Below are 23,378 nucleotides of genomic sequence, written 5' to 3'. Positions count from 1 at the left end.
GAAAGGAGTCTTTATCCTCTGCGCAGTGGGTCTCAACAGCGGGCGGAAAATACTCAGTAAACCTGCTGTGAACAGAGGTGCTGCCATCCAGGTTTTGTGTTCCCTCTGCTAGAGCTCAGGCAGTGTGGACTTAGCACCCTTCTTAAGGGCCCTAGGGTGGTCTGATGGCAACGGAGCGTTGGCTTCAGCTTAAAGTCACCAGCTGCATTGGCCCCGACAAGAGTGCTGATGGAAACAATCAATAAACAATCTATGAAAGGAACAGAAAAGATTTCACTCGAGCCAGACTGAGGCCGTAGCTGGAGAGACAGCCTCTCGGGGGTTCTGAGGAGCTGCTCCGGAGACGTGTGGTTCTCAGCACAGTTTCCCGCCTCGTCAGGACCAAGAACACACACCAGCCAGGACGGGGGCTGTTCCTTCCAGGTTGGCCGGAAGGCGGAGCAGCACATGCCCCTCGAGCCAGTGTGGCCTTGGCGCCTGGGAAGGGAACCATCTCGTGGTGGGACCGCCAGCCCCGGCGTCCCCGGAAGGGAGACAGTCAGCGTTCATCCTGAGAATGGGTCCTTTTTGCTGCTTCTGGTCAGCGCACCCTTTTCTTTCACGGTTGTATCAGATGTGCCGTGTGTGTTAACAGGGCACACGGCAGACCACTGTCGTCAGCACAGAGTTGAAGTTAATCCACGTGTGATCCGGAAGGGCTTGCCTGTACCTCGGTGTGTGAACATTTCCTCCATCAAGAGAGCCGCTTGTCCTGTGACGCTGTGCTGCCAGGCGCTGACTCCTCCTCTGCAGCCAGGAAAGCCCTAGGTGGCATCTTCTTCCAACAGAAGCCGTTCCGTCTACACTGACAACCTGCAGTTGAGTGGAGCCGCCGTCGTGAATGGCCTCACCTCCATTCTCTGGAGCCCCTGCCCCTGCCCCTGCACTTCTATGTGATGGAGACGGCTGCTCTCCATGGACCTCAGGGACCGACCTCTGCAGCTTCCTCAGGGGAGGCTGGAGTCCTGCCCTGACTCTGCTGGTCGGGTGACTGGACACCAAGCACAGGCGGAGCCAGGATGCCCAGCAGAGGGCAGGAGCATTAGCCGACCCTGGTGACAGAAAACAAGGGGTTCAGAGCAACCGTCAGGTTGTCAGCGGAAGGAGACAGATACCGGCACTGTTGGTGTTACCACCTTCGATCGTGTTGGCTGCTTTTTTAAATATATATTTGTTTTATTCATAATTTGTAATGTTCAGGGAATACCAAAAGCAATTCTAATGGTGGCTGAATTTAACAAAATATTTTAACCTCACCTTAAAACCTTCCTTATTTCATGGGTGTTTGTACTTGAGTAACTTGCTTGTAATTCAGAGAGCAGAGCATCTGTTGAATTTTTTGTAATGTGTTTTTCTAACATTTTACGTACACACTGTGTTTTTTCTTACAGGAACTCGAGTTTCAGGACCTGACGGCTGTTCTGCATTGCATCCACGCCTTCATAGCAGCAAAGGTGGCCTCGCTGGACCCCGTATTTATAGACAGTCAGAGCATCGCAAGAAAATACATGAACAGCACTTAACCAGTGCTTCTGTTGAGGGCTCAAAATTATTTTCTTCAGAAAGGACTGTTTCCTGCACACTGTTGCCCCTTTGTGTGACTTTATGATGATCCCATAGTTGTGACACCAGTAAATATGTCACTAGTTTCCAGAGACGGCGCAGCCTCGTTCAGTCTGACGGGGCGTGCAGCGAAGCTGCCGAAAGCTCACCCCGAAGTGGGTCCCAGCCCGCCGCCCCGCGGAGCACAGGCGGTGCAGCAGCACGCACTCCACCCGCCACGGGGGGAGCCGCAGTTCATTTTCATGAAACACACGACGTAAAATCCTGGAGCTCCCCTGTTTATCTTCCCCAGAAATGAGAAGCTTTCCTTTGCATTCTGCTTGTTACCTTGCCCTTTCTCTCGAGGAGGAGGGTGAGAGGTGAGCAGGAGGCTCTGTGGGAGGAGGAACACAGCCCTGTCTGATGTCACGTCGTCACCAGGGAGCTGCTGTACCCGAATCGCGCATTTACATGCTGCCTCGCGTTGTCTCACTCACGGCCTAGAGCCTGAATCTCTGCTTCCTCATCCCTCAGGTCACCGCGTCTAAGACGCCGCTTTCTGCTCTGGACGTTAGAGCCGTTTTGGATTTTCTTGTAGCAGCACTGGCCGGAGTTAGCAGTCGAGGTCATGCACCCGTTTCTCCAGGCCGACAGCACAGGAGCAAATTGGGGCCTCGGACCGAAAAGCAGAGGGAGAGGCTGCCTCCGTCAGCGTCTGTGCGAAGGCTCAGGGGTGACACTGACACCTGATGTCCCGGGAGGTGACAACGCTTCAGTGATTGTCCCTGCTTCCCTGAAGCCCTCCCGCCCTTGCTGACCTGACGTTTGGGAAGAAGCAATTATTTTGATTTATAATATAGCAAATGTTTATAATGGGTGGTTTTTATGTGTTTGAAAATACATCCTCCTTCTTAGAGGATGCTGTGTATAGTATGTGTGTTATTTATTATTTAAGACATTCTCACTTACATTTTCATGACCTCCGTGGAAGACCAACACGAACGGAGCATTAAAGGCGACTTTTAAATAATATTCCAAGCGGGTAGCTTCACAGAGCACCTGGGACGTTCCTCTCTGTAGGGGCGCATCCTCTTGTTTTAGCCGAAGCTTCCCGTTCACGTCGGCAGTAAAGGCAGTAGGAGTTAGGATTGTATGAAACAGTCACCAGCTGGGAAAGGCAAGTTACAGGCGTCCTGAGCTCCAGGTTCCGTGGCGTGGGTGCTTTGATCTCTGAGTGAGTGAGTTCTCATTTCCTTCCCTTGTACCAAGGAGCCAGCCGCACTCAGAAATGGAAGGAGTGCTGCACTGAAGGAGGGAAGGAACGGTGAAGACGTTTTGTTTGTTTTCATGGAAAACGCAGTTCTAAATTAAGTACCTTTCCTGGATGATAATGAAGAGGATAATACTTTCCCAGGAGGATTTGATACTAAAGTTTACTTGGATATTTGTATTAATATAGTTTTTTGGAAAGATGCATAGCTTTAAAAAAAAACAACAGAAGTCCTTTCTTATGAGGAAGAAACAGCCAAGTGCCCACTGGTCTGCCCCTGGGGGCTGGGGCTGTCCCCCGTCCACGGTGTCCCAGAAGGGCTGCGGGCCGGTGGACGGCACGCTGAGCCGTGTTCCTCGGGCTCCTGCAGTGTGGATGGGGGGGCGTGACAGGGTGGCAGGGCCCCCAATTATCACCCCATTTTGAAAACGAAACCTGTCCTGGCATTGGCTTCTCCTGGGATGGGAGCTGGTTGGAAAAAAGAAAATTTTGGTGGGAGGATTCACAGTTCATCCCCAAACCTTCTCAGCGTTTGTTTCAATTACACGCGAGGGGTCCCCTGTGATCGCTGTACTTTTAGGAAAGCTCGCAGGTGCCGGCGTCCGTGCGCCAGCTCGAGCGCGCACCTGGCCGCAGGTGCATCCGGGCTCCCGTGGTCCGGGGGCGGGGCCTAGCCGGGCGAGTCGCTCCTGCGTGTCGTGTCGGGGCTCGGATTCCGGCTCTGAGCAGGGGTCCCGGGCGGGGCGCAGCTCAGGGCTCGGCACACACGGGGCCCTGGGCTCAGTCCCAGCGCCTGCACTCGAGGTAAACCAAACCCGCGCACCTCCCCGACAACACATGCTCGGAGCACGTGGACTGTTGAAAGGAAAGGCTGGGGATTGCAGTTCCGCTCCTTCTCTTTGAGACCCACGTGGACCCGTGAGGAAGCAGCTGCGACTTCGGCCAGCTTTGCAGCCAGGAGCGCCTTTCCCGGGGCTGGAACCGTCTCTGAGACGGGGCTGGGGGCGGGGGGCGTCTCCGTCCTGGGAGGGAGGAGCCCGCGGGCAGATGCGCGTCCGCCTCCTGCTGTGAGGGCGGGGTCTCCGCGTCCTTCGCGTGGAGGCCACGAGCTCGCGCGGGGGTCCCCCAGCTGACTGGGGCTGGGGGTGAGCTGCGCGGCCAGTGGTGCCGACCGGACCGGCCCGGCCCGTCCCCGGAGGACCGGGCCGTGCTCCCCTGGGAGCAGGCGTGCTGGGCGGAGCCCGGTGGCTGAGGCGGCGATTCCTTCCGTTCTGACCACCTCCCGGTGGTTCCGCGCCGCAGCGCGCACCGCGGGCTGGGTCGGTGCAGATTCGCGTACTCTGCTTCCTTCTCTCCTGCTTTTGGGGGCAGGTGCTCTGGTTTGGGAGGAGACGATGCTTGTAACTGTGTTTCCCCCGAGCTTCTCACGTGGACGCTGTCCTGTCGTCACAGCAGCGCTCCTGTGCGTGCGGGACCACAGACCCAGCCCCCGGGGGGGGGCAGGGAGGAGCCGCTGGGAGCTGGGGGGGGGCCGGGTGAGGACCCCTCCTGCTCCTGACCTGAGGGGAGGCCCGGGAGGGTGCAGGCCGACGCCGGCCCTGAGAGGGCGCTCGGGGCCGCTGACACCGGAGCGGGGTGCGCTCCTCTCCCTCCTGCCGCCGCGGGCCGCCGCAGGGCCCCAGAGACGGAGCCACTGTGACATCCTCTTCTCCCCCCAGGTTCCTGACGCCTCTGCTGTTCCCTCATTCTTGCAGGTAGCTGTGCAGGACCCCGGGCCGGCGGATAGTCCCTGTGCCGCCCCGGGACTGGAGAAGATCCAGCACGGCCCTCCCGCGGAGGCCGGGTCGTCGGGCCCCGCCTGCCGCACGCGCGGGGAGGGGCCGCTACGCTGCCTGCGCGTTGCTGGGGGGACAGGGAGGTTCGGGGAGCGAGGCCTCTGGCCCAGCGTGCTCGGCGCGGGGACGCAGGCCAGGAAGTAAGCCTCGAATTGTCTAGAACCCGGGCCTGACGTCACACGTGCCTCTGCGGAGAGTCCGGCTGACAGTACAAATTATTTTCCTGTGAAATTCAAGTAAAGGGGGATAAGTCCTTTCTCAAATGCTGCCGAAACCTCGGGGGAAAGTCGTGCAGGTTTGGGAGACGCATCCCAGCGCCGAGCCCAGGAACATGCCACACGGACCCTGAGGGGTTGTTGGCTTTTCTCTCCCGAACAGAAGTGTGAGCCAGTGGAAAGGCCGCTGCCCTCAGTCTGAGAAGTTTTCTTAGAAGAAACACAATGTTCTGGAACACAGAAGTGGAATGAAGAGAAGGGAGACTTGGTGGGGGGCCCGTTTTGTGGGCAGATGGACAACAGCGCGGGAGGTCACGGGGCACCTGGGGCCAGCGAGCTCGAGTGGCTGTCGGTGCTGGAAGCTCCCGGCACGGCTGACAGACTGTGGATTTAGAGGCTGGCTCCGCAGGTCCCCTCCGAGGGTGTGTTGCCCCCCAGCCAGCAGACCCCCCGGGGCTTGTCACCCCGGCATCCTTGGGGTGGACGTTCCAGATTGAGCCCAATATGTGGCAAGTGATGCTGTAAAGAAGGCCCCCTGTCCTGCACATCACCTGTCAGTTTGTGGGGTGCAAACTCCACCGGCAGAAAACAGAACGTCCACATACTCCAGCTGGCAAAATTGCGTCTGACTCCTGGGGGGGCAGGACCTCCAGTGGACAAGACTGTTAAGGGTGCCAGGGTAAATGTATTCAAAATTCGGGCCAATAAAATAACCGGGTATTCAGTTTGCTGCAGTAATTGCTACCAGCTGTGTTGTCTCGACCACATTCACGAAGGTAAGAAAACAAAGTTCTTGGCCACCTGTACTCGTAAAACTCACTTTTCCCTTATGCATTGGAAACTGCGATTTTGTTTCATATGCACATATTTTTAGCACAAAGTGTCAAGTATTGTCATTAGATTGCATAAAAGGGAATGGACATCTGGCTCACTGTTTTGTTGTTCCTTATTAAAGAGTCCAGGTGCGCTACACGGGTGAGGCAGGGAGAGGTGAATAAAGTAACACCTGACCGCACTCCCGCCCGCTGATGCGGGAACTGGGACGGTGTTCATCCTCTACAGGGCACAGTCAGGAGAGAAGCGGGTGCTTTACTGTGTCAGAAGGTGACGACCTCCTGGAGAAGCACAGCGACACACAGCGCGTCTGGGCGAGGTGGTGGCTATCACTTCACGCCGTGTGGTCGGGCGAGACCACGCTGGTGAAGTGTCCCTCGGGCTGGGGAGAGCCACAGGGTCGCGGGACGAAGCTGCCTGGGAAGCTGGCTGGGTCGGTTGGGAAGCTGGCGGGCACCGCAGACAACCATGGGGACACCTGCTGTTACTCTGATGACGTGGGAGGTGGCTGGAGGCTTTGGAGCCAGGAGAGCAGGCACTTTCATTGCTTCCCAGGGAAGTTGCCCAGTTTTGCCACAAGAAAACACAAGCCTGAAATGCAGGGCTTCTGGCCGGAGACCGCCGTCCAGCCAGGACCCTGTGGCCTTAAATTTCCCTGCTTCCTTCTGTGCTTGTTCGCAAGCTTCCTACGTTCAGGAGCTCATTCTGCAGTGTTGTTAAAACTCGGTGGCCCCCCTGGGCTTCAGAAGACACATGAAGTTGCAGCCAGCCATCACCTACAGCCTGGAAATCCTTGCGACTTGACTTTGCAAGTGGCTGAGAGAAAGGGTTGCTCTACTGCAACCTGCAGAGTCACCCAGCACGCGAGTGAGATGCAGCCTCCCTCACATATCAGTGGCACGCATGGTGATCGTGTCGTCCGTGTGAGTCGGCGCAGGATTTTTATCAGCGAGATGTGAACGTTGACTCCGTGCACGGTCTCTGTGTGTCTCGGCAAGTCAGTCGGTAATGACTGAGCCTGAGGAGAACTTTCTAAAATTCCTTTTATCTTGAACAAAACTATAAATAGACTGCTTTCTCATCACGGATCCTTGTGGCGAAAGTGGCGAGCAATACACGCGAAACGAGAGCCCCTTCTCAGAGTCTTCCTTCTCCCACCGTCATCAGGCTGAGGTGACTGCGGGTCCCCACCGGCCAGCGTGGCCTCCGGGCTTCCCTCCCGGGTCTGGAAGGAACGTCCTCCTTGTTTAAAAGACCCGAGTGTCAGTGCAGGGCCCTGCAGGAAGCTGAGGTGTGAGGGCACCGAGGCCCCCATCATCTACCCCACCGTCCTTCCTGTTTGAAGATGTCTAATGGAAGAGAGAAAAAAAGGAGAAGGGGGAAATGGTTTCCACGTGGTGGAACCCGGGACTCCATGGGAGATAAGCTTCAGAGTCCACACTCCCAACGAGTTGGGGGATGCCCTTTACCCCCTGTCAGAGGCAGGGCAGGGGCTCGGGGACCAGGCCAGAGGCAGAGGCCCCAGGAGAAGCATGGGAGTCATCCGCCTCTGACGACTGCCGAGCTCCTTCCCATAAGGTGTTTGACCCAGAAAAGCAAGAATGAGGACGATGTGGGCCCCGAGGGGCCAGTGGCCTTGGTTTCTCCTTCCTGGACAAATCCCTTTCCTGTCCCTGTCCTTCTCCCTCACTGGGCGCAACCTCTCGTGGACCCAGGGGAGGCCACACCTGGGCTCGGAGCCGCCAGCATGGGGCCTTCTGTGTAAACACAGGAGTGGGGGGGGGCTCTCCAGCTTGGCCAGGTGGCAGGAAGCGGAGCGTGGAGCCGCTTTATAGGCAGGAGGGCCCCGCGGGCAGCCGCGCAAGTCCGGAGGGTGACCTGCCCCGCGGCCGCTCTGCCTGCACAGAGGAGGAAGGTCAGGCAGCCGGACTTGATGTCTTTCTCCTGAGAGGAAACCAACATCTAAACTTGCAAGGTGGTCCAGGAGAGGTCTGGGGCAAACCCGGGAGGCGGGGCTGGCAGGGCACCAGATGGGGACCGTCAGGCTCGGTGACCTCAGTGCTGTGAGCTCGGCCGCAGGTGCTGCCCGGTCCCTCTCCTGCAACCACCGACCCTGTTCAACATGGCAGGTGGCCCAGAAACAGTGACTGGAAGCCGGGGGCAGGGGCGGGGGGTAGCAGAAGAAAGACTCGGAAAGCAGGAAGGGCCGATTTTGAAGCTGTTGCTTCGTCTCAGCAGCTCTGCAATTCTGAACTCACTTCACAAGCAGGAGACGAATGTTGCAGGAAATCCTGCATGCATTTAGGAAGTTTGTTTACCTCTTTTATAAAGGCTAAACTCCTGGTATTACTCATTTTTTTCTACATAGATGTGCTATGGAAAATAGATTTGTGTTATTCCCAGAAATTTTGCAGCCTTTGGCATCACCACGAATTACAGTAAGTTGTCACTGAGCTATTCGGGTGACCGCAGCTGCCAGAGAGGGCAGCTCTGCTCCCGAGGCTCTGGGGCACGTATGGCCTGTCCACACCGCAGTCGGGTCAGAAGCTCAGCTCCAGACTGGGCTTGGAAGGACAGCAGCCTCGCAGAGACGTGCGTGCAGAGTCCGTGGACAAACTCTAGCCACGGTTCTTGTCCACCGCGGACTTGACTGCTGAGGCCCGCCTCCGTGTCCCCTTCAGGATGGGGGCGCGAGCCGTCCTGGGCGTCACGCTGGCGGTGGCCTGCACCGGAGGCTTCTTCTCTCTCCTCCTGAGACACGAGGACCTCTTTTGGGGTGAGTAACCACACACGGCACTCTTCTGCTCTCATAAAGTTCCTGCTCTCAGCTAGCAAAACAGAAAGCGTGGCGGGCGTCCCAGAGCGTCTGTTCAACCCCTTCCGTGTTCTGTTTCCCTTTCCAAGAAAAGGCTAATAATTCTTGAGTTTAGAAGGATTAAAATGCAATTCTTTCTGAAAAATAACTGATTCTCCTATGCTCACACTGTAGAAAATTTCCGTTGTTACCTGCTGGTGTATTTGAAAAAAAGTCTTTGGGCGTAGCTGTTTGTTCCTTTACTACAAAATCATTTTTCATTAACAAACTTCTGTGCTGTATTTTCTGGGTCGAGGCAGCTACAGCTTCAGGTTCAGTTACTAAGGGTGAGGCGCTACTGGGGCCGAAGCACTCGTAGCTCAAACTCTGCTCTTCTTTTGCTTAAAACAACAAAAGAAAGAAAAGTCCCAAACAAGGAGAAGGAATTTCACTGAAGCAGAACATGGGAGGGCGTTTCGTGGACGCCATCTGGCCTCCGGCCCCTGGAAAAAAACCTCGCCGGGCAGGCTCGCCCCTCTGGGTGGTCAGGGCTGGACGCTCTGCTCTCGGCCTCTCCTCGGAACCCCGGCCCCGCGGTCACCCTCAAGGCCTGGCCAGCAGCCCGACCCTGCAGCCACGTCCACACCAGCAGGGCTTCCTGCGGGGGCCACAGTTTCTCCAGTTCCCTGAGTGTGGGCCTTTGTGCTCGTATTAACCATTGCACCAAAGTGCTTCAGAGTCACGTGCTCCTAAGAAGGCGACCTCACCATGGAGGCCACGAGGAGGCCGGGGTCAAGCCTGGAGGCAGGTCTGCCCCGTCCCCGCTCACTCCCGACTGGGCCGCTTTCCTGTCAGCAAAACGGAGAAAACCGGGAGGTTACCCACCACAGTTCAGACTGTGAGGGCCAGCGAGGAGCTCCCTGGAGGCGCCGCGTGCATGGCGCCTGGACGGCGTGTGCTGAGCCACGTCCCCTTAAATGACCTCCAGCAAAGTGGTTCCCCTCCTCCCACCCCCGAAACACATCGTCCTGGTACCTGACGCAGCGTGAGGTTCAGCAAACGTTTTGTGGATTAATAGTCATTTCATTTCCTGCTGATTAAAGTCCTCGTTCTCCAAAACCACAGGAACAGAGCTGCCATGGTCACGAGCTGTTCAGCAGAACACGAGCACAGCCGCACCTCGAACGTTTCGTCTGGGAGGCGTCACGTCCTCCTTGAAGACTGGGAACCGTAGTACCTACAGCTCTGCTAGAGCAGTCTTTGTTATTTCCCCTTTTCTAAGAGGTCCTTCCCTCAAACTTCAGTATAAATATAAACGGGGCTCGCTCCTCGGCTCTTTGGTTAAGACCAAGGACACGTACAAACTGCACGAAGCGGCGTCTGACCGCGTGCCGCACTTCGGAGCCTAATTTACGATCCGTCAGAATATTTTGCACTTGGCTTAGAGCTTGTTTACTTCGCAAATTACTTGTTTAGAAAATTTTATTAATTTCATAGCATTTCAATTTCACAGCGTTACTGCAACGATGCTTCTTCCCAGTTGACAAGCCAACAGTCATTTGAAGCAAAATAATTACTCACGGGTGACTTTTCTTTGAAACAACTTTTATCAGCCACGCTTCTCTGTAGCCTAAGTGTCAGTGACAATTCCTCCAGATTTTTTGTCTGAGTTTGAGTTTACGTTACCTGTGCTCACAGACTTTGTGATGCAAACTGTCAGGTTGCTGCTTTGGAACCAGCCGAGGGCACTGGGCAAGAGGGCAGGTCTGGGCCAGGCCACAGACGTCCATCTGCGGGTGGAGGAGCCCCTCGGGCCTCTGCTGTGCGGGCCGCTCCTCCCCGTGGGGTCTGGTCACCCGTTCACAGCTCCAGTCGTGGGGGCCCTGGGTCTCAGATGTGCCTGAGCTGCGGCCAAACTCACCCTCACCTCCCCGTCTTTACGTGGGAACAGCACACTCTCACGTGTGACTCTGGGTGATGAACGCGCAGGAACAGAGCCCCCGCACAAATGTTTTACGTTTCCCAGTCGGTGCGAATGCAGGAACGCCTGAGCACCAGGAGTTTGAGTCTTGAGGGCGTCAAGCGTTCTCGCCGACTCTGAACAGAGCGTCTGTCACGGAAACCACGTGGACTCATTTCCAGTGTTTGTTCAGAGTCACGGTTTATGTGCAATTATCTTTGTGGCAAATGTTCCAACAAGTTACAGCTGCCACAGGAAAACACGGTGCAGATGAAGAGGAGCGGGGTGCCGCCCGCAGACGGGGCGTGCGGAGTGGACTTGTTCGAGGAGGAGGGTTGGCGGACTTATTCCAGGTCCCTGGACTTCGGCAAACGGATTATTCAAGTAAGGGTTAGACGCAGAGCTCAGGGCAAAGCCAAGTCCTCAGAGTCAGAGGAAGAGGTCAGCTCTCCCTGGAGATAAGTGACCGCCTTCCTTCTGAACTGCAGTGTCCCCTGCACAGCGGCTCCCCGCACCCCCGCCGTCCTCCACGGGCGAGGGCCTGCACGGGGGGCCTCTGGGCGCTCAGGAGGCTGAGGACCTGGATCAGACAAGTCACGTGAATCTCGAGAATGCAGCTTCAGATCTGACAAGAAGCAGCTAGGCTGAAAATCTCCTGAAAGTCTGCGCTCCTCCCGTCAGATGCCGCATCTCTGGGCGCCGCCCTCCCTGTGGCTGCTCTGACGGCAGAACCAAGGTGACCCCTTCCTTCTGTGAAGGGAGCCGAGCCGTCTCCCAGGGTCGGGGGGCGGGGATGGTGAGGAGGAAATGAAACGTTGTGTCTCGTCTGCCCCCTTCCACTAGAGATGGGAATTGCATCTTTATGTGGGAAATTTAACACAGAAATATGCCTCTTACACAAAATTTGGGAAGAACCATCATCTGCAGACCTGTGACACTGTCTCTAGAGACTCAGGGAGTGTCTCACAATAAGGAAGGAGACGGGAGAATAAGCCAGGTGTGGTCGATTCGGCTTCAGTGACGACGGCGAAAACCCGTCAGTAAGAGGAAAGGGTCTCTCGGCCAATCGCTGATTCCAGAGGCGGCGGCGACAGATAAACGTCTTCCTTCTACACCATCGGTTGGTTTTTAGATAACTGTCAGGTGCCTGCGAAGAGCCGTTCTCCTTGGAGGAGACCCGGCATTGGCGTCAAAGGGGCAGGTGGTCGTCATAGCTGGTCAGTGAGAGACCACAGCTGGTTTTAGAAATGAAAATGTGGGCAGAGGGTTAGTCAGGAATGAATGGAAAATGCACGAAAACGCCCAGCGTCGTGGGGCTCCCTGGAGCCCCAGGGCCGCGGTCCTCGACGCCCTGCTCTCCTGCGGGTCCTGCAGGGCCCACGCGCCACCCTGCCGGGGTCCCCCAGCTTCCTCCGCCCCGTCCCCTTCCCGTGCCACACGCACGCCCCGTGATCCCAGTTCCACGCAGGACCTGGGGCCTTGGTGGCTGGGACCCCCCAGAGCGGGGCCTGCACCCCTGGCTCCCCCAGCCGGCCACTCTCGCTGCTGCCCAGGTGATGCCGGAGCGCAGTGGGAGGCGCAGAAGAAAACAGGAGCAGAGGAGGTGGGGTGGGTACGGAATGTCTGCTGTCGGCTGGAGGCCCTGTGGGGTCCCGGGGGCGAGACCTGCCTGGGCTCCCGGGTGGAGGAGGGTCGGCCAAGTCTCCGCCTCTGGGAACCTGCCACTCCCAGGCTTTTCTAACACTTCCGCGCCCCTTTGTTTCTTCTTGCAGTGAAAGTTTTCATTAAGCCTTCGGGCAGAAGCTAGCAGGTAACTTCACCTTCCTAAGTTTACTCAGGAAACTAACACGTTTTCTGGGACGCACTCCGCCGGCGTAATTCTAGGAATTCTGAAATTCACCTTTTTAAAAACGGTCTTATTTCTACACAGATGCATAATGTTCAAGAATGTTCTGATGCTGTTTATTTTTAGAAATAAACGCGTGTCCCTTGGTAAAGTATGGAGCGTACAAAAGCTAATTCAGTGACCAGTTGCTTGCGTGTCACTGGAAGGACCTGCCTGCTTCATAGCATTCATTTGGAACCTCACAGTTCAGCCCCAAAAGGAACCTTAAATTACTGCTAGTCCACTTGGGCGGCCACCGCAGAGACACGGACGGGGGCCAGACAGACAACAGATGCCTGCCTCTCGCAGTCTGGAGGCTGGAAGGCCAAGAGCGAGGCCCAGCACACAAGGGCCGGAGCAGCGTCCCCAGTGCAGAGATGGCCCTCTCCCGCGGTGTGTTCACGTGGAGGAGGGCGGGCGCTCTCTGGGGTCTGTTTCCTAAGGTCATGGTCCCACCTTGGGCTCCACCCTCAGGACCTCCTCATGGCCAGTGGCCCTGCCCCCAACAGCCCCGCACTGAGCACCAGGAGCGCAGCCTGTGGACTTTGGGGAAACACCAGCCCTCCAACGACAGCACTTTAATTGAACACCCCACACACTGAAAAGTAAAATAAAATGTGAGGCTTTGCACTGGAAGCTGCTGGGGTATATGAATAACTTATCCCTTGTTAATTGCACAAGTTAAAACAGGCAACTAGTAATTATCATACTTTCTAACCCTGGCCTAGATTGCTAAAATACTCAGAGTTTCCAGTTTTCAGGTGATTTAGAGTCACTGGAGGTGGTCTGGGCAAGCGAGGTGCAGGGACAGTGGAGCCGACCTTGCAGGAGGTGAGGCCGGGGTTGGGTCCCTTCCTCACCCCGCCCTATGGGGACACCAACGCCCCTTGAAGATGGAGAACGGAGGCTGACGGGGTCACCCCTCCAGGACGCAGGGATGGAACTGGCCCCCGAAGTCGTATGGCTGTCACTATGCCAGCTGGACGTGGAGGGGACCCAGGGAGACAGGGAATGGCTTTACTGTGTGTTTGATCACGTGATGTTTCACCCTGTAGGAGACACTGAAGAGGCACGTGTTGCCCGCATCGTGGAGGCCAGCAAGCTCGTGGTGGATGAGGCCATGTACCACACGATGAGAAGGTGCCGTCCGGGCCGGAGGGGGAGGGTGGAGGGGGCCCCCGCCCCCACTCCAGGCACGCCAGTCCCCGGGCATCTTCGCCCATGTGCCTACTGCCACCTCCACGGTTCCCTCCAAAACTGGCCCCATTTTATAGATTAGGAGCTGAGACTCACACGAGTTCATTCATGTTTTCTGGCATCACGTGCAAGCAGCTGAAAGATCCCAGAATGCAATCTCAAATTACTTCCCCAGCAAAACAGTGGCAGCGGTCTAGCGGGCCCAATGCACCCTGGTTCAAAAGACAGAGGAGTGAGCCTCGCTGCTCCAGACCTGGCCGCAGACCCAGGAGGGGTGGGGAGTCGGACCACGGCCCCAGCGTCCGGGCTGCAATGCTGCCTGGGAATTAGCTCTGCCCGCTGTCCCGAAATCATCGCGGAGCACCTGGACTTCACATAAGAAAGTGACACCCGTAGTGAGGGCGTTCCGGTCTCACATTAGACGCTTATGAAACAAACACAACAAACATACTAAAATCTGAAAAGCAGGTTTCACCTTCACAAGTGTGTGGTTCTGTTGGAAGTTGAGGGGTAATTACATAAGCTCTCGAAATTCAAAACCGCACCAGCCAGCGGTTGATTTATCCCAAATTTCTGTTACTTCCACCGGAGAAACTCCCTGTTCTCCCTACGGGCTGCAAACTACTTTTTTTAACTTGTTTTACAAAAACTTCAGTCAAAGAGGAACGAAGGAGAAAATGCATTTCCCATGAAGTCAGAGCAGAGTGCGTCCAGGTCTGTGACACCCACGAAGACACGGGAATGGGGTCAGAGCGCAGTCACGGTCACGCTGCCCCGCAGCCAAGAGGGCTGACAGTGGCCGCTGCTTGTGGAAGCCACTGGGGATGTTCTGTTGGAAGGGTCTGCTTTTTGATAACTCTCAAATGACACCCCGACACCTACTTAAACTGCACTCGCTTCAGCAAGAAATCCTGTTTGTCCGTCTGCCAGGCTGCGCCAGACCCTGGGACGGAAAGAATGTAACGTATCCATCTTTCTCCAGAAGTTCACGTTCCTCCTGCAAAGAGAGACACATACTGCACTCAGCTTAGGGATGAACACACTGCAGTGGGTCAAAAGTGCTGCGGTTGGTTGGTTGCTAAGGAACCAGCTTTGGTCCTTCCCTTGACTTTCTGCTCACTCTCCCTTCTTCCTGCTCCATCTTCCTTCTCCTTCTCTTCCTTTCTCTCTGTTTCTCTGTCTCTCCCTGTCCCTCCCTATCTCTGTCTTTCTCTCTGTCTCTGTCTCTCTGTCTCTGTCTCTCCCCGTCTCTGTCTCTCCCTGTCTCTGTCTCTCCCCGTCTCTGTCTCTGACTCTGTCTCTCCCTGTCTCTGTCTCTTTCGTCTCTGTCTCTCCCCGTCTCTGTCTCTGACTCAGCATGTCTTCAGAAACAGCCTGGCAAACACAGCTTTCGTGTGTTCTCAGCTCTCTGTTGCACACACCTCTGTGGACATTAGCTGGCTCTGAGGGACGGGCTGTGGGCCACCTCGGCATCTTAATGCTGCTGCCTCAGGCACTGGCGGTCCCCCCGATGCATCGGTCCCCTCTGCTGTAAGTGGGCCTCGTGGCAGTCCACCTGCTGAGCCTCTCACGGGGACCAGCTGGAGGTGTGACGTCACGTGGGTGAGACGCCCGCACACCCCCACCCCAGCACCCACCTCAGCGAGCGCTGGGTGTCCAGAAGTTGTTGACAAAGGGAATCACAGAGGACCCTCTGATCAGAGCCAGAGCAACGGGGGCACGAACGGGCAGCCCCCCAAGCCCGCAGGGCGGTGAACCAGGAATCTAAGTGGCCGTGGGTGGGGGTCCAGCCCCTGAGCACTGCCCTGGCGGGTCTCAGGTTGGAGTTAGAGATCGTTCTCGGATGGGCTCCTGTGCCTTGCTGGTTCCGCCCCGCAGGGGCCCCAGGTGATGGCAGCTTCGTTGCAGAGGCTACCTCCGCCCTGCCCCGCCAGGCACCCCCGGCCCTGAAATGCCGGGGTTGGTCCCGAGGTGGGGGCTGCCGGGTCCCAGCAGGCCTGGGACCCATGTCAGAAGACAGCGGGACGCCGAGGGAGAGGGGGACCCGAGGGCTGGCTCGCGCTCTCCCGGGGGACTTCCGGCTCTCACCGCAAACGGCTGCGTGCCTGTCCTGCTGGGCCGTGAGCTGCTTCCCTGCCGGGCGTGGACAAGGCCGGCTCACAGCCCAGCGCACGCTGGTTCTGCTCTGAGCCCCGTGCCGCCTGCTGCACACAAACGTCTACCTGGGTTTTGACGAGAAGGTTTATCCTTGACAGCCCTTATGAGAATCAAACAAGTTTGCATAAGGGGGTCTGTAACGGGCAAACGCTGGTCATTCTCTTGGACATTCATCATTGGATTATCTACAGCCTTGCCCCGTCCCCTTCACCGAGCCCTGCGACCCCTGTGGATGGGGAGGGGTCTGTATCAGCTCCGCGCTTGAATTCCCCACCGGCCTGTAACAGCAGGTTCTCAGTGAGGGTCTGTGTAACTGATCAGCGAGTAATCACCAGAGAGAGTCACTGACCTCACATCTCCTCTTCCTGCCCAGAAACCTGCACAGAAGGGAAGCCCCCTCTGCGTCCCAGCTCCTGTCCTTTTCCAAACTCCCCGAGCCCACCAGCCGAGCCGCGGCCCGGGCAGCGGAGGTCATGGAGACGTCGATCCAGGAGATGAAGAGGGCTCACCTGCGGCGTGGTCCGTCGGGGCCCTGGACAGGTGAGAGCCCCGGGGCCCTCCCACCAGGCCGTCGCATCTCCGCGTCCGTGGACAAACGCAGTGGTTCTCTGAGATGCTGGTCAGCAGCCACGGTGCTCCGTTTCTCTGAGTCTGAGAAATCTCTGCTTCTCTGCTATCTGAACTGGGCTCGGAGAACCAGCTCGACAACCCACGCTCAGCGCCTTCTGTGGCACAGAGCAGCTTAGGGAGTCTTCCGCGGCCTCCTCACCAGCCTGGTTAAAACCTGGGAAACGCGTTTATGGGGGAGGCAGCGAGTCGCAGGGAGACAGACGGCGCCCCCAAGAAAGCTGTTCTTGCTTCGACTTGCAGAATAAAAGTGGCAGAGTTGGCAAAAAATGAAAGAGGCCATTTTCTGGGCCCTAAACTGGAAAGGTTCACAGGAAAGAACCAAAGACCAACAGGGAGGGAAGAAGGGTTTGTGGGTGGACAGAGGGCACGGTCAGGGAAGCGGCCGAGGCGGGTTTGCAGGGGCATAAATGCTATCGTATGTCTCCTGGGGCCTGGCTGCCCGGGGATGCGCCAAGGGGGCTCTGAGAAGGGCTGGTCTCGGGCCAGAGCTCTCAGACGCGCTCTTCTGAAAGATCGCAAAGCAGAAATTAATTTTTTAGCCCACATTCCTAGCCGTGGGGACGCGCGGGGGGGGGGGCACGCAAGGCCTCCCCTTTGATTTTACTGATTTAAAGGGAAGGAGGAGCTCCCTGCCGAGAGAGACAAGGACTCGTGTGAACCCTGGTCTCAGCTGTGGGGGCCGCCGCCTAGACCAGGGCAGAGCGGCCCCTGACCAGGCTGGGCTGTCGTCACCGCAGAGAGCTGACCTCTGGTGCCTCCCTGCAGATGTTTTGTCAGAAGCCCTGCTGAACACGATTGCAAACCTGTCGGGCTGCCTGCCTCACCTGCTGCCCCCGCAGTGTCCCGACACCTGCCTGGCAAACAAATACAGGCTGATCACGGGGGCCTGCACCAACAGGTACCCGGGGCCATCCCCGGGGGCGGGCTGTAGGGCGATGGGCGCGTGGGGCGACAGGGGCCGTGGGGCGAGGGCGCCGAGGGGCGACAGGGGCCGTGGGGCGACGGGCGCTGTGGGGTGACAGGGGCTGTGGGGCGACGGGGGCCATTGGGAGGGGCCTCTGGAGTCGTCTGCGGCTTCATCACAGAAGGTGCGCCGTATTGGCTCCAGCCTTCCTAAACACCATCACGGTAAGACGCGGCCCGACCGCTCCCTCATGCCCGCGTTCCTAGCACTGCCGTGCGTGTCTTCCGTAAGGGTTAGATTTGAAAAGTCTTCAGTTTGCCAGCCACCCAGCCACCTCCACCCTGACGTCGCTCACAGAAGTTCCTGCGTTTCCCTGGGTCGTACCAGCCTTCCTCCACTTCTTTTTCCGGGGTTTGCCTTCCACCTCTCCTCCCCCGACTCAGGCCTCCTCACACCCTGGTCGCTCCTTCCAGAGTGTCAGTCCATTCAGGCAGCCCCGAGGCGCTCCAGGTGACCCCAGCCAACTCCAGGCCCGGCTCGCCCAGCGCGCCCTGCGCCATGCACACCCGCTGGGAAGTTCCCGGGAAGCGGTACTGAGTGGCGAGGGCGGTGTCACGGGCGTCAGGACCAGGCCCCAGTGGGTCGGGGTCAGCGGCCTTCTCTGCCCACTGCTCCAGGCCCTGCTGCCCGTGTGGCCTGTGCCCTGGTCACTGCACTCCCACCGGGGGCAGCAAAGTCTCCCCTGGCGACTGGCTGTGGGGACAATGGTCCAGGGAGGCTGGGTGGGAGCGTGGGTCCGCCTCTCTCCTTCTGTGCTGTGCGTCCGTCTCTCTCCTTCTGTGCTGGCAGTTACATCTTGCGTCACAGTATTTACAGCAACTGGGCCCAAAGGGCCAGCAGGCGTCACGCTTTAATTTTTCCTGCCCAAAACGTAACACAGCTACTCAGAAAACTGTAGTGACACTGCTTTGAGGCCTCACCGTTTCATAAACGAGCCAAAGAGGGATGTGGAGCGTGGCCCCCAGGTCCCCAGCTTCTCCTCGGCAGGCTCAGACCTGTTGGCTCAGAGCTGCCCGCACCAGGCTCAAATGTGCACACGCCCAGGGGTCATGGAAAGACCTCAAAGCAGACTTTCAGCCACCTGAGGCCTGCTTTCTTTGCCGGCTCTACAAACGGCCCCTCAGTGTGCACAGAGCCTGGGGGCCCCTGGCGAAGGGCCCCTGGCAAAGAACCCCCTTGAGACACTGCGGGGCCCAACGTTCCGTCCTCGAGACGACAGACGGCCGTCTGAGTGGGATGCCCCTCCTGTCATGCACATTCATTCCAGGACAGCGTTTCTGCTGGCAAGTGGGTCTTTGGGACTTGCTGAGATGCCCTAAATTCAGAAGTGAGACGGCTATGTTAATACATTTGCTTGAAGTCAAAGTAAGTCAAGCTTTTTCTGAGAGAAAGTGAGTTGTTGGGCTGGCGGGTCCGGCAGTGAGACTGGACGGGGCACACGGGGTGCTGCCCACAGACGGGCCAGTCTGCAGTTTCAGTCTCTGGCCACAACACACTTGGGCAAAAACACACAGCGCGTGACGAGGCGAAGCTGCGTCTAACAGCATCTCAGTTTTACAAGTGACTTCTGAGCATGTTGTGTCAGGAAGGTGCCTCTACGAGAAGGGACGGGTGTAAATAAGAATCGTTCACTACATCCCAGAAGCCTTTTCCGCAGTGAGAAAATGAGAGACCGTTGAGGGGTGACTGATCTTTGTGCAAACCACGTACGGATGTGTAAATATACACGGAGATGATGGAGTACGTACGTGTCCAGAATAACTAACTGAATAGAAGGCATGTGTAACATGCAGGGCTAAAACACCTGCAGTTCACAGGGACAAGCAAAGGAACATGTACAAGGAGAAAATAAGACTTTCAATCACTAAAAATGCTACATCTGAAAACAAAATGATCAGACAAATTACAATGGGAACGTTAGCTCAGAGAAAAGAAACAAGGAATTTTCTGTTAGAGAAAAAAATGTTGTTTTTTAAGAATAGATGATTGGGGTGCAAAGTTGTCACAGTGTCCAAGTCCCCTTGGCCTTCGTCCACAAGTCCACGTGGCAACAACAGGAGTTGGGGGTCGCCAAATCTTCCAGAAAGAATGCGGCGAGGCCAGGTGTTTGCAGTTGGACAGGAGCCAGCATGCTGGGTTCCGAGGCCATGAGACAAAATTATTTGAACTGGAAAAGACTGAAATCTTTCTAACACTCTCTCATGCATCTGATGTGCAGACACTCAGAACATCTGGGGAGGGGAGTCTACCAGAACCGTGACAGCTAAATGATGTTTAAACTTTTAAAGTGTTTGCAAATATAAATATTGAAAAATTAGTTGGTTTGTTTTGACATGTAATTATTAGCATGATTTGGGACATTACACCCACCCATCAGTCTTACGTAAATGCGACTGATTCAGATGTTCTGCCTAAGACGGAAAGGAACCCTGCACTCCTGAGCACTGTTTCTAAGCTCTTGTTTAAGGCAAGATTCCACTGACAAGGCAGGGGCAGCCCTGGTCTCTGCACTAGAGGCTACAGTCACCATCACCCCCCAGCAGCCACCTGTCCCGGAGCCAGCCAGGAGCAGCGAGCAGCAGCGGGCGTGACGTGGCCTCTGTGCGTCTGTAGGGACAGTGAGAGGGGCAGTTCTATTAGTAACACCCCACTGGTCGCCAGCACAACCGAAGGGGCTCAATCTGCACGACTGTGCGGGGCGGGAATGCGTTTACGTAGCTACGGTAAGTCAGCCTGCAGAGGCTGGCGTGTGCTGCCGTGAAGTGCGCAGGGCTGCTACAGACAGCTCATCTCCACTGAAATTCCATAAAGTGCTGCGGATTCACTCGTTAAAATTAACGCAGTGTTACTAAAGTGACGCAACATTCCTTTGACTGCTCGAGCAGTTTTTCCTCCTTTCTTTCTCTCTTTCTCTCTTCCTCTCTTTGCTGACTGACCCTCACGGTTCAGCGGCTCCCTAGGAGCGCATGGGCGGGACACCTGGAACCCAGGTGCTGAGCACAGAGGGCGTGTGGAAGGAGGGCTTTGCAAGTCAGTGCCCTGGAGACCACGCACACCCTTAACCCCTAGGGAAAGCTCTGGGCACCACCCGGTGTGTGGTCCCCACCAGACACCACTCCTTAAGCCGAGGCCTTTCCTCTTCAGGGGAAGCCAGATCCACTCCGCTGGGCCTGCCCCTTCCTTCCTCCTTCCTCCCCACCTCAAACTCATGCACACTCCTGTCTCCACAGAGACCACCCGAGGTGGGGAGCCTCCAACACAGCCCTGGCCAGGTGGCTGCCTCCTGCGTACGAGGATGGCGTCAGTGAGCCCAGAGGCTGGAATGCCCACTTCTCATACAACGGCTTCCCGCTGCCGCCAGTCAGTACAGAGCGTTGCCGAGACTGGACGGGATGTGTTTCCTAACGTAGCAGACCTCCCGAGTCCTGGGGGGCCCATGTTTTCCTGAGGCCTCACTCAGGGGGGCGGGCCCTGCGCCGGGCCCCTCGAATTCCTCTCTCCTCCAGGTGGGGAGAGACCACCCCACCTTGCAGCTCAGGAGCTGAGGCTCTGCAGGGTTAGAGCCACGCGGCTAGAGAGGGGACGGACAGAGTTACACTCAGTTCCCTCTGACTCTCTTCACTCTTCGCTGACAGGGAGAAGACCGGCCTTGTTCAAAGACACTTGTAGTTAATTGACTCATTTATGCAAAGCTGACAAGCGCCACTTACTCCCAGGGGCAAATTATTTGTCAAAGGAACTCACGCCTAATCCACTGATCACCTGGGTCAAAAAACGGATCATTTGTCCCCAGTCTGATTGCTCGCGTCAATGAATACACCAGTGGGTGGCCACCCACGTTCCCTGGCCCACGCCCTCCCCCGCCAGCCAGCGAGGCTGCGCCTCCCTGAGCCTTTGTTCCAAAGTCACATCTCCTCTGAGTCAAGAAAGGGTCTCAGATACTGAGGACCCACGTGGTTAGATCCGATCCACCTGGAAATCGAGAATCACCTCCCTGACTCAAGGTCCTTTAAGAAGCCGCATCTGCCAAGTCCCCTTTGCCATGTGCCGTGTTCCCAGGTGCCAGGCGCTGGGGAATGGACGTCTTTGGGGCCATTACTCTGCCCACCAGTCCACTCTCTGACCCGTCCCCCCAGAAGATTCACACCCATTTCACGTGCCTGTCCCAAGGCCCCCCAAGTTCTCAGCATCAACTCAAAACCCCAAATCTGATCTAAACCTCGCCTCTTCAGAGTCTCAAATCTCATTATCTGAATAATCTGACTCGGGTGCACGGACCCTCTAGGTGTGACGCCTCCTGGGGCAAGACTCCCGTCCACTTGGGCCTGTGAAGCCAGGAAACAAGTCTGCTCCCAAAATGCGGTAGTGGGATGGGCACAGGAGAGCTGTAGACGCCGGGCTCGGGGGGGGGGGCGGCGCGGGAGAGGGACACCAGTGACCCGAAATGGCTCTCGGCCAGGCCAGGCCGGCTCCATGGGGTTCCAGGTCTGGGAATAGCCCGCTGGCTCAGGGCTCGTCCCCGGCCAGGCTCTGCCCCTAAGTCTGACAACAGGCAGCGTTGTTGGGTGACTCAGTTCAATCCCCACGACAGCCCTGAAAGACGAACGTTTTTGTATCTGTTTACAAATGAGGAGACTAAGGCTCAGGGAAATCAACTACGCGGCCCCAAATCACCACAGACCACTGCATCTCGGGGAGGAGAGCCCGGACGTCCCCAGGGACCCGGCCTTCCATGGCACTGGCACTGGTGAACACACACGAGCTCTGATCTGTGACCGGCAGGCCCCGTGGGTGCCCTGGCCCTGGCCCTGGCCCTGCGGGGCGGCCTCCTACGTGACGCTGGTCTCTCCCACCCAGGTCCGGGAGGTGACCAGGCAAGTCATCCGAGTTTCCAACGAGGCCGTTACGGAGGACGACCAGCATTCTGACCTCCTGACGGCGTGGGGACAGTACATCGACCACGACGTGGCCTTCACCCCCCAGAGCACCAGCAAAGCCGCCTTCGGGGGAGGGGCGGACTGCCAGCTGACCTGTGAGAACCAGAGCCCGTGTTTTCCCATACAGGTAGCATCTTTAAACTTCCTGATTTTTATTGTGAAACCAACAGGTGCCATGTGAAAAATCAAACACATAAGTCAGTTCCCATCCTGTTCCCAGGGGAAAGTGGCTGCATCCTGCCGGAAATGACCTGTGCACATACACATAAAAACACAGACGTATGCACCCAGAGCTTCCAGTGTCTCTAAGGAGGGGGCCCAGGACCCCAGGACCCCAGCTGACCCCACGTCCTCTTCTGCAGCTCCCGGCCAACACCTCGCCGGCTGCAGGCCCCGCCTGTCTGCCCTTTTACCGCTCCTCGGCCGCCTGCGGCACCGGGACCCAAGGCCCCTTCTTCGGCAACGTGTCCTCGGCAACCCCGCGCCAGCAGATGAACGGGCTGACCTCGTTCCTGGACGCGTCCACCGTGTACGGCAGCTCCCCGGCCTCGGAGAAGCGGCTGCGCAACTGGACCAGCGCCGAGGGCTTGCTGCGCGTCAATGCGCGCTACCGGGACGCCGGCCGCGCCTTCCTGCCCTTCGCGCCGCCGCCCGCGCCCTCGGCCTGCGCGCCCCAGCCCGGCGCCCCCGAGGCCCGCGCGCCCTGCTTCCTGGCCGGGGACGGCCGTGCCAGCGAGGTCCCCGCCCTGGCGGCCCTGCACACGCTGTGGCTGCGCGAGCACAACCGCCTGGCTGCCGCGTTCAAGGCCCGCAACGCGCACTGGAGCGCGGACACCGCCTACCAGGAGGCGCGCAAGGTGGTGGGCGCCCTGCACCAGGTGCGCGCAGGGCCTCGTGATTGCTCCCCACCGGGTGCGCGGGAGGACCTCGGGGGTGCTTTGCCCCTGGTGCACGCAGCGTTCTCATGGGTGCCCCGCATGGGTGGGTGCGGGATCCTGGGGGCGCCCTGCAGCGAGCTTAACTCCACCCACTTCCGGAGCTCTAGGCTCCTGGCCCCCTCGTGGGAGCCCACCACGCCCCTGGGGCTGGCGGTGACCGTCCCAACAGGAGACGGACGGT

General features: G+C 57.5%; 3 protein-coding genes and 1 long non-coding RNA gene across 4 annotated transcripts in view; 2 read left to right on the top strand and 2 right to left on the bottom strand.

Moving 5' to 3' along the window:
- SNTG2 (syntrophin gamma 2) overlaps positions 1-2,498 on the top strand; it is an 82,666-nt gene extending 80,168 nt beyond the window's left edge. Inside the window, 1 exon segment of the mRNA XM_072938294.1 lies at positions 1,431-2,498. Coding sequence (XP_072794395.1) covers positions 1,431-1,562 — 132 coding nt within the window. The 3' untranslated portion in view covers positions 1,563-2,498.
- LOC140685803 (uncharacterized) overlaps positions 1-4,825 on the bottom strand; it is a 42,386-nt gene extending 37,561 nt beyond the window's left edge. Inside the window, exon 1 of the mRNA XM_072938274.1 lies at positions 2,551-4,825. Within this exon, the coding sequence (XP_072794375.1) occupies positions 3,522-4,553 (1,032 nt within the window). The 5' untranslated portion in view covers positions 4,554-4,825 and the 3' untranslated portion in view covers positions 2,551-3,521. The remainder of the gene's footprint in view (positions 1-2,550) is intronic.
- The window catches only part of TPO (thyroid peroxidase), a 38,519-nt gene continuing 19,697 nt past the window's right edge, over positions 4,557-23,378 (top strand). The window contains exons 1-8 of the mRNA XM_072938273.1: positions 4,557-4,605; positions 8,417-8,511; positions 13,430-13,514; positions 16,102-16,268; positions 17,124-17,256; positions 20,553-20,682; positions 22,180-22,386; positions 22,622-23,137. Of these exons, the coding sequence (XP_072794374.1) occupies positions 8,418-8,511; positions 13,430-13,514; positions 16,102-16,268; positions 17,124-17,256; positions 20,553-20,682; positions 22,180-22,386; positions 22,622-23,137 (1,332 nt within the window). The 5' untranslated portion in view covers positions 4,557-4,605; position 8,417. The remainder of the gene's footprint in view (positions 4,606-8,416; positions 8,512-13,429; positions 13,515-16,101; positions 16,269-17,123; positions 17,257-20,552; positions 20,683-22,179; positions 22,387-22,621; positions 23,138-23,378) is intronic.
- Positions 14,037-16,374, bottom strand: LOC140685804 (uncharacterized). The gene is made up of 2 exons (XR_012059262.1): positions 16,238-16,374; positions 14,037-14,568 (listed from the first exon to the last, which is right to left on the bottom strand). It is a non-coding gene; the product is annotated as an uncharacterized lncRNA (long non-coding RNA).

Source organism: Vicugna pacos, chromosome 15 (assembly GCF_048564905.1).
Source record: "Vicugna pacos chromosome 15, VicPac4, whole genome shotgun sequence".
NCBI lineage: Eukaryota > Metazoa > Chordata > Mammalia > Artiodactyla > Camelidae > Vicugna > Vicugna pacos.
The sequence above is the reverse complement of the archived record's forward strand: the minus strand, read 5'-3'. Positions and strand labels throughout refer to the sequence as shown.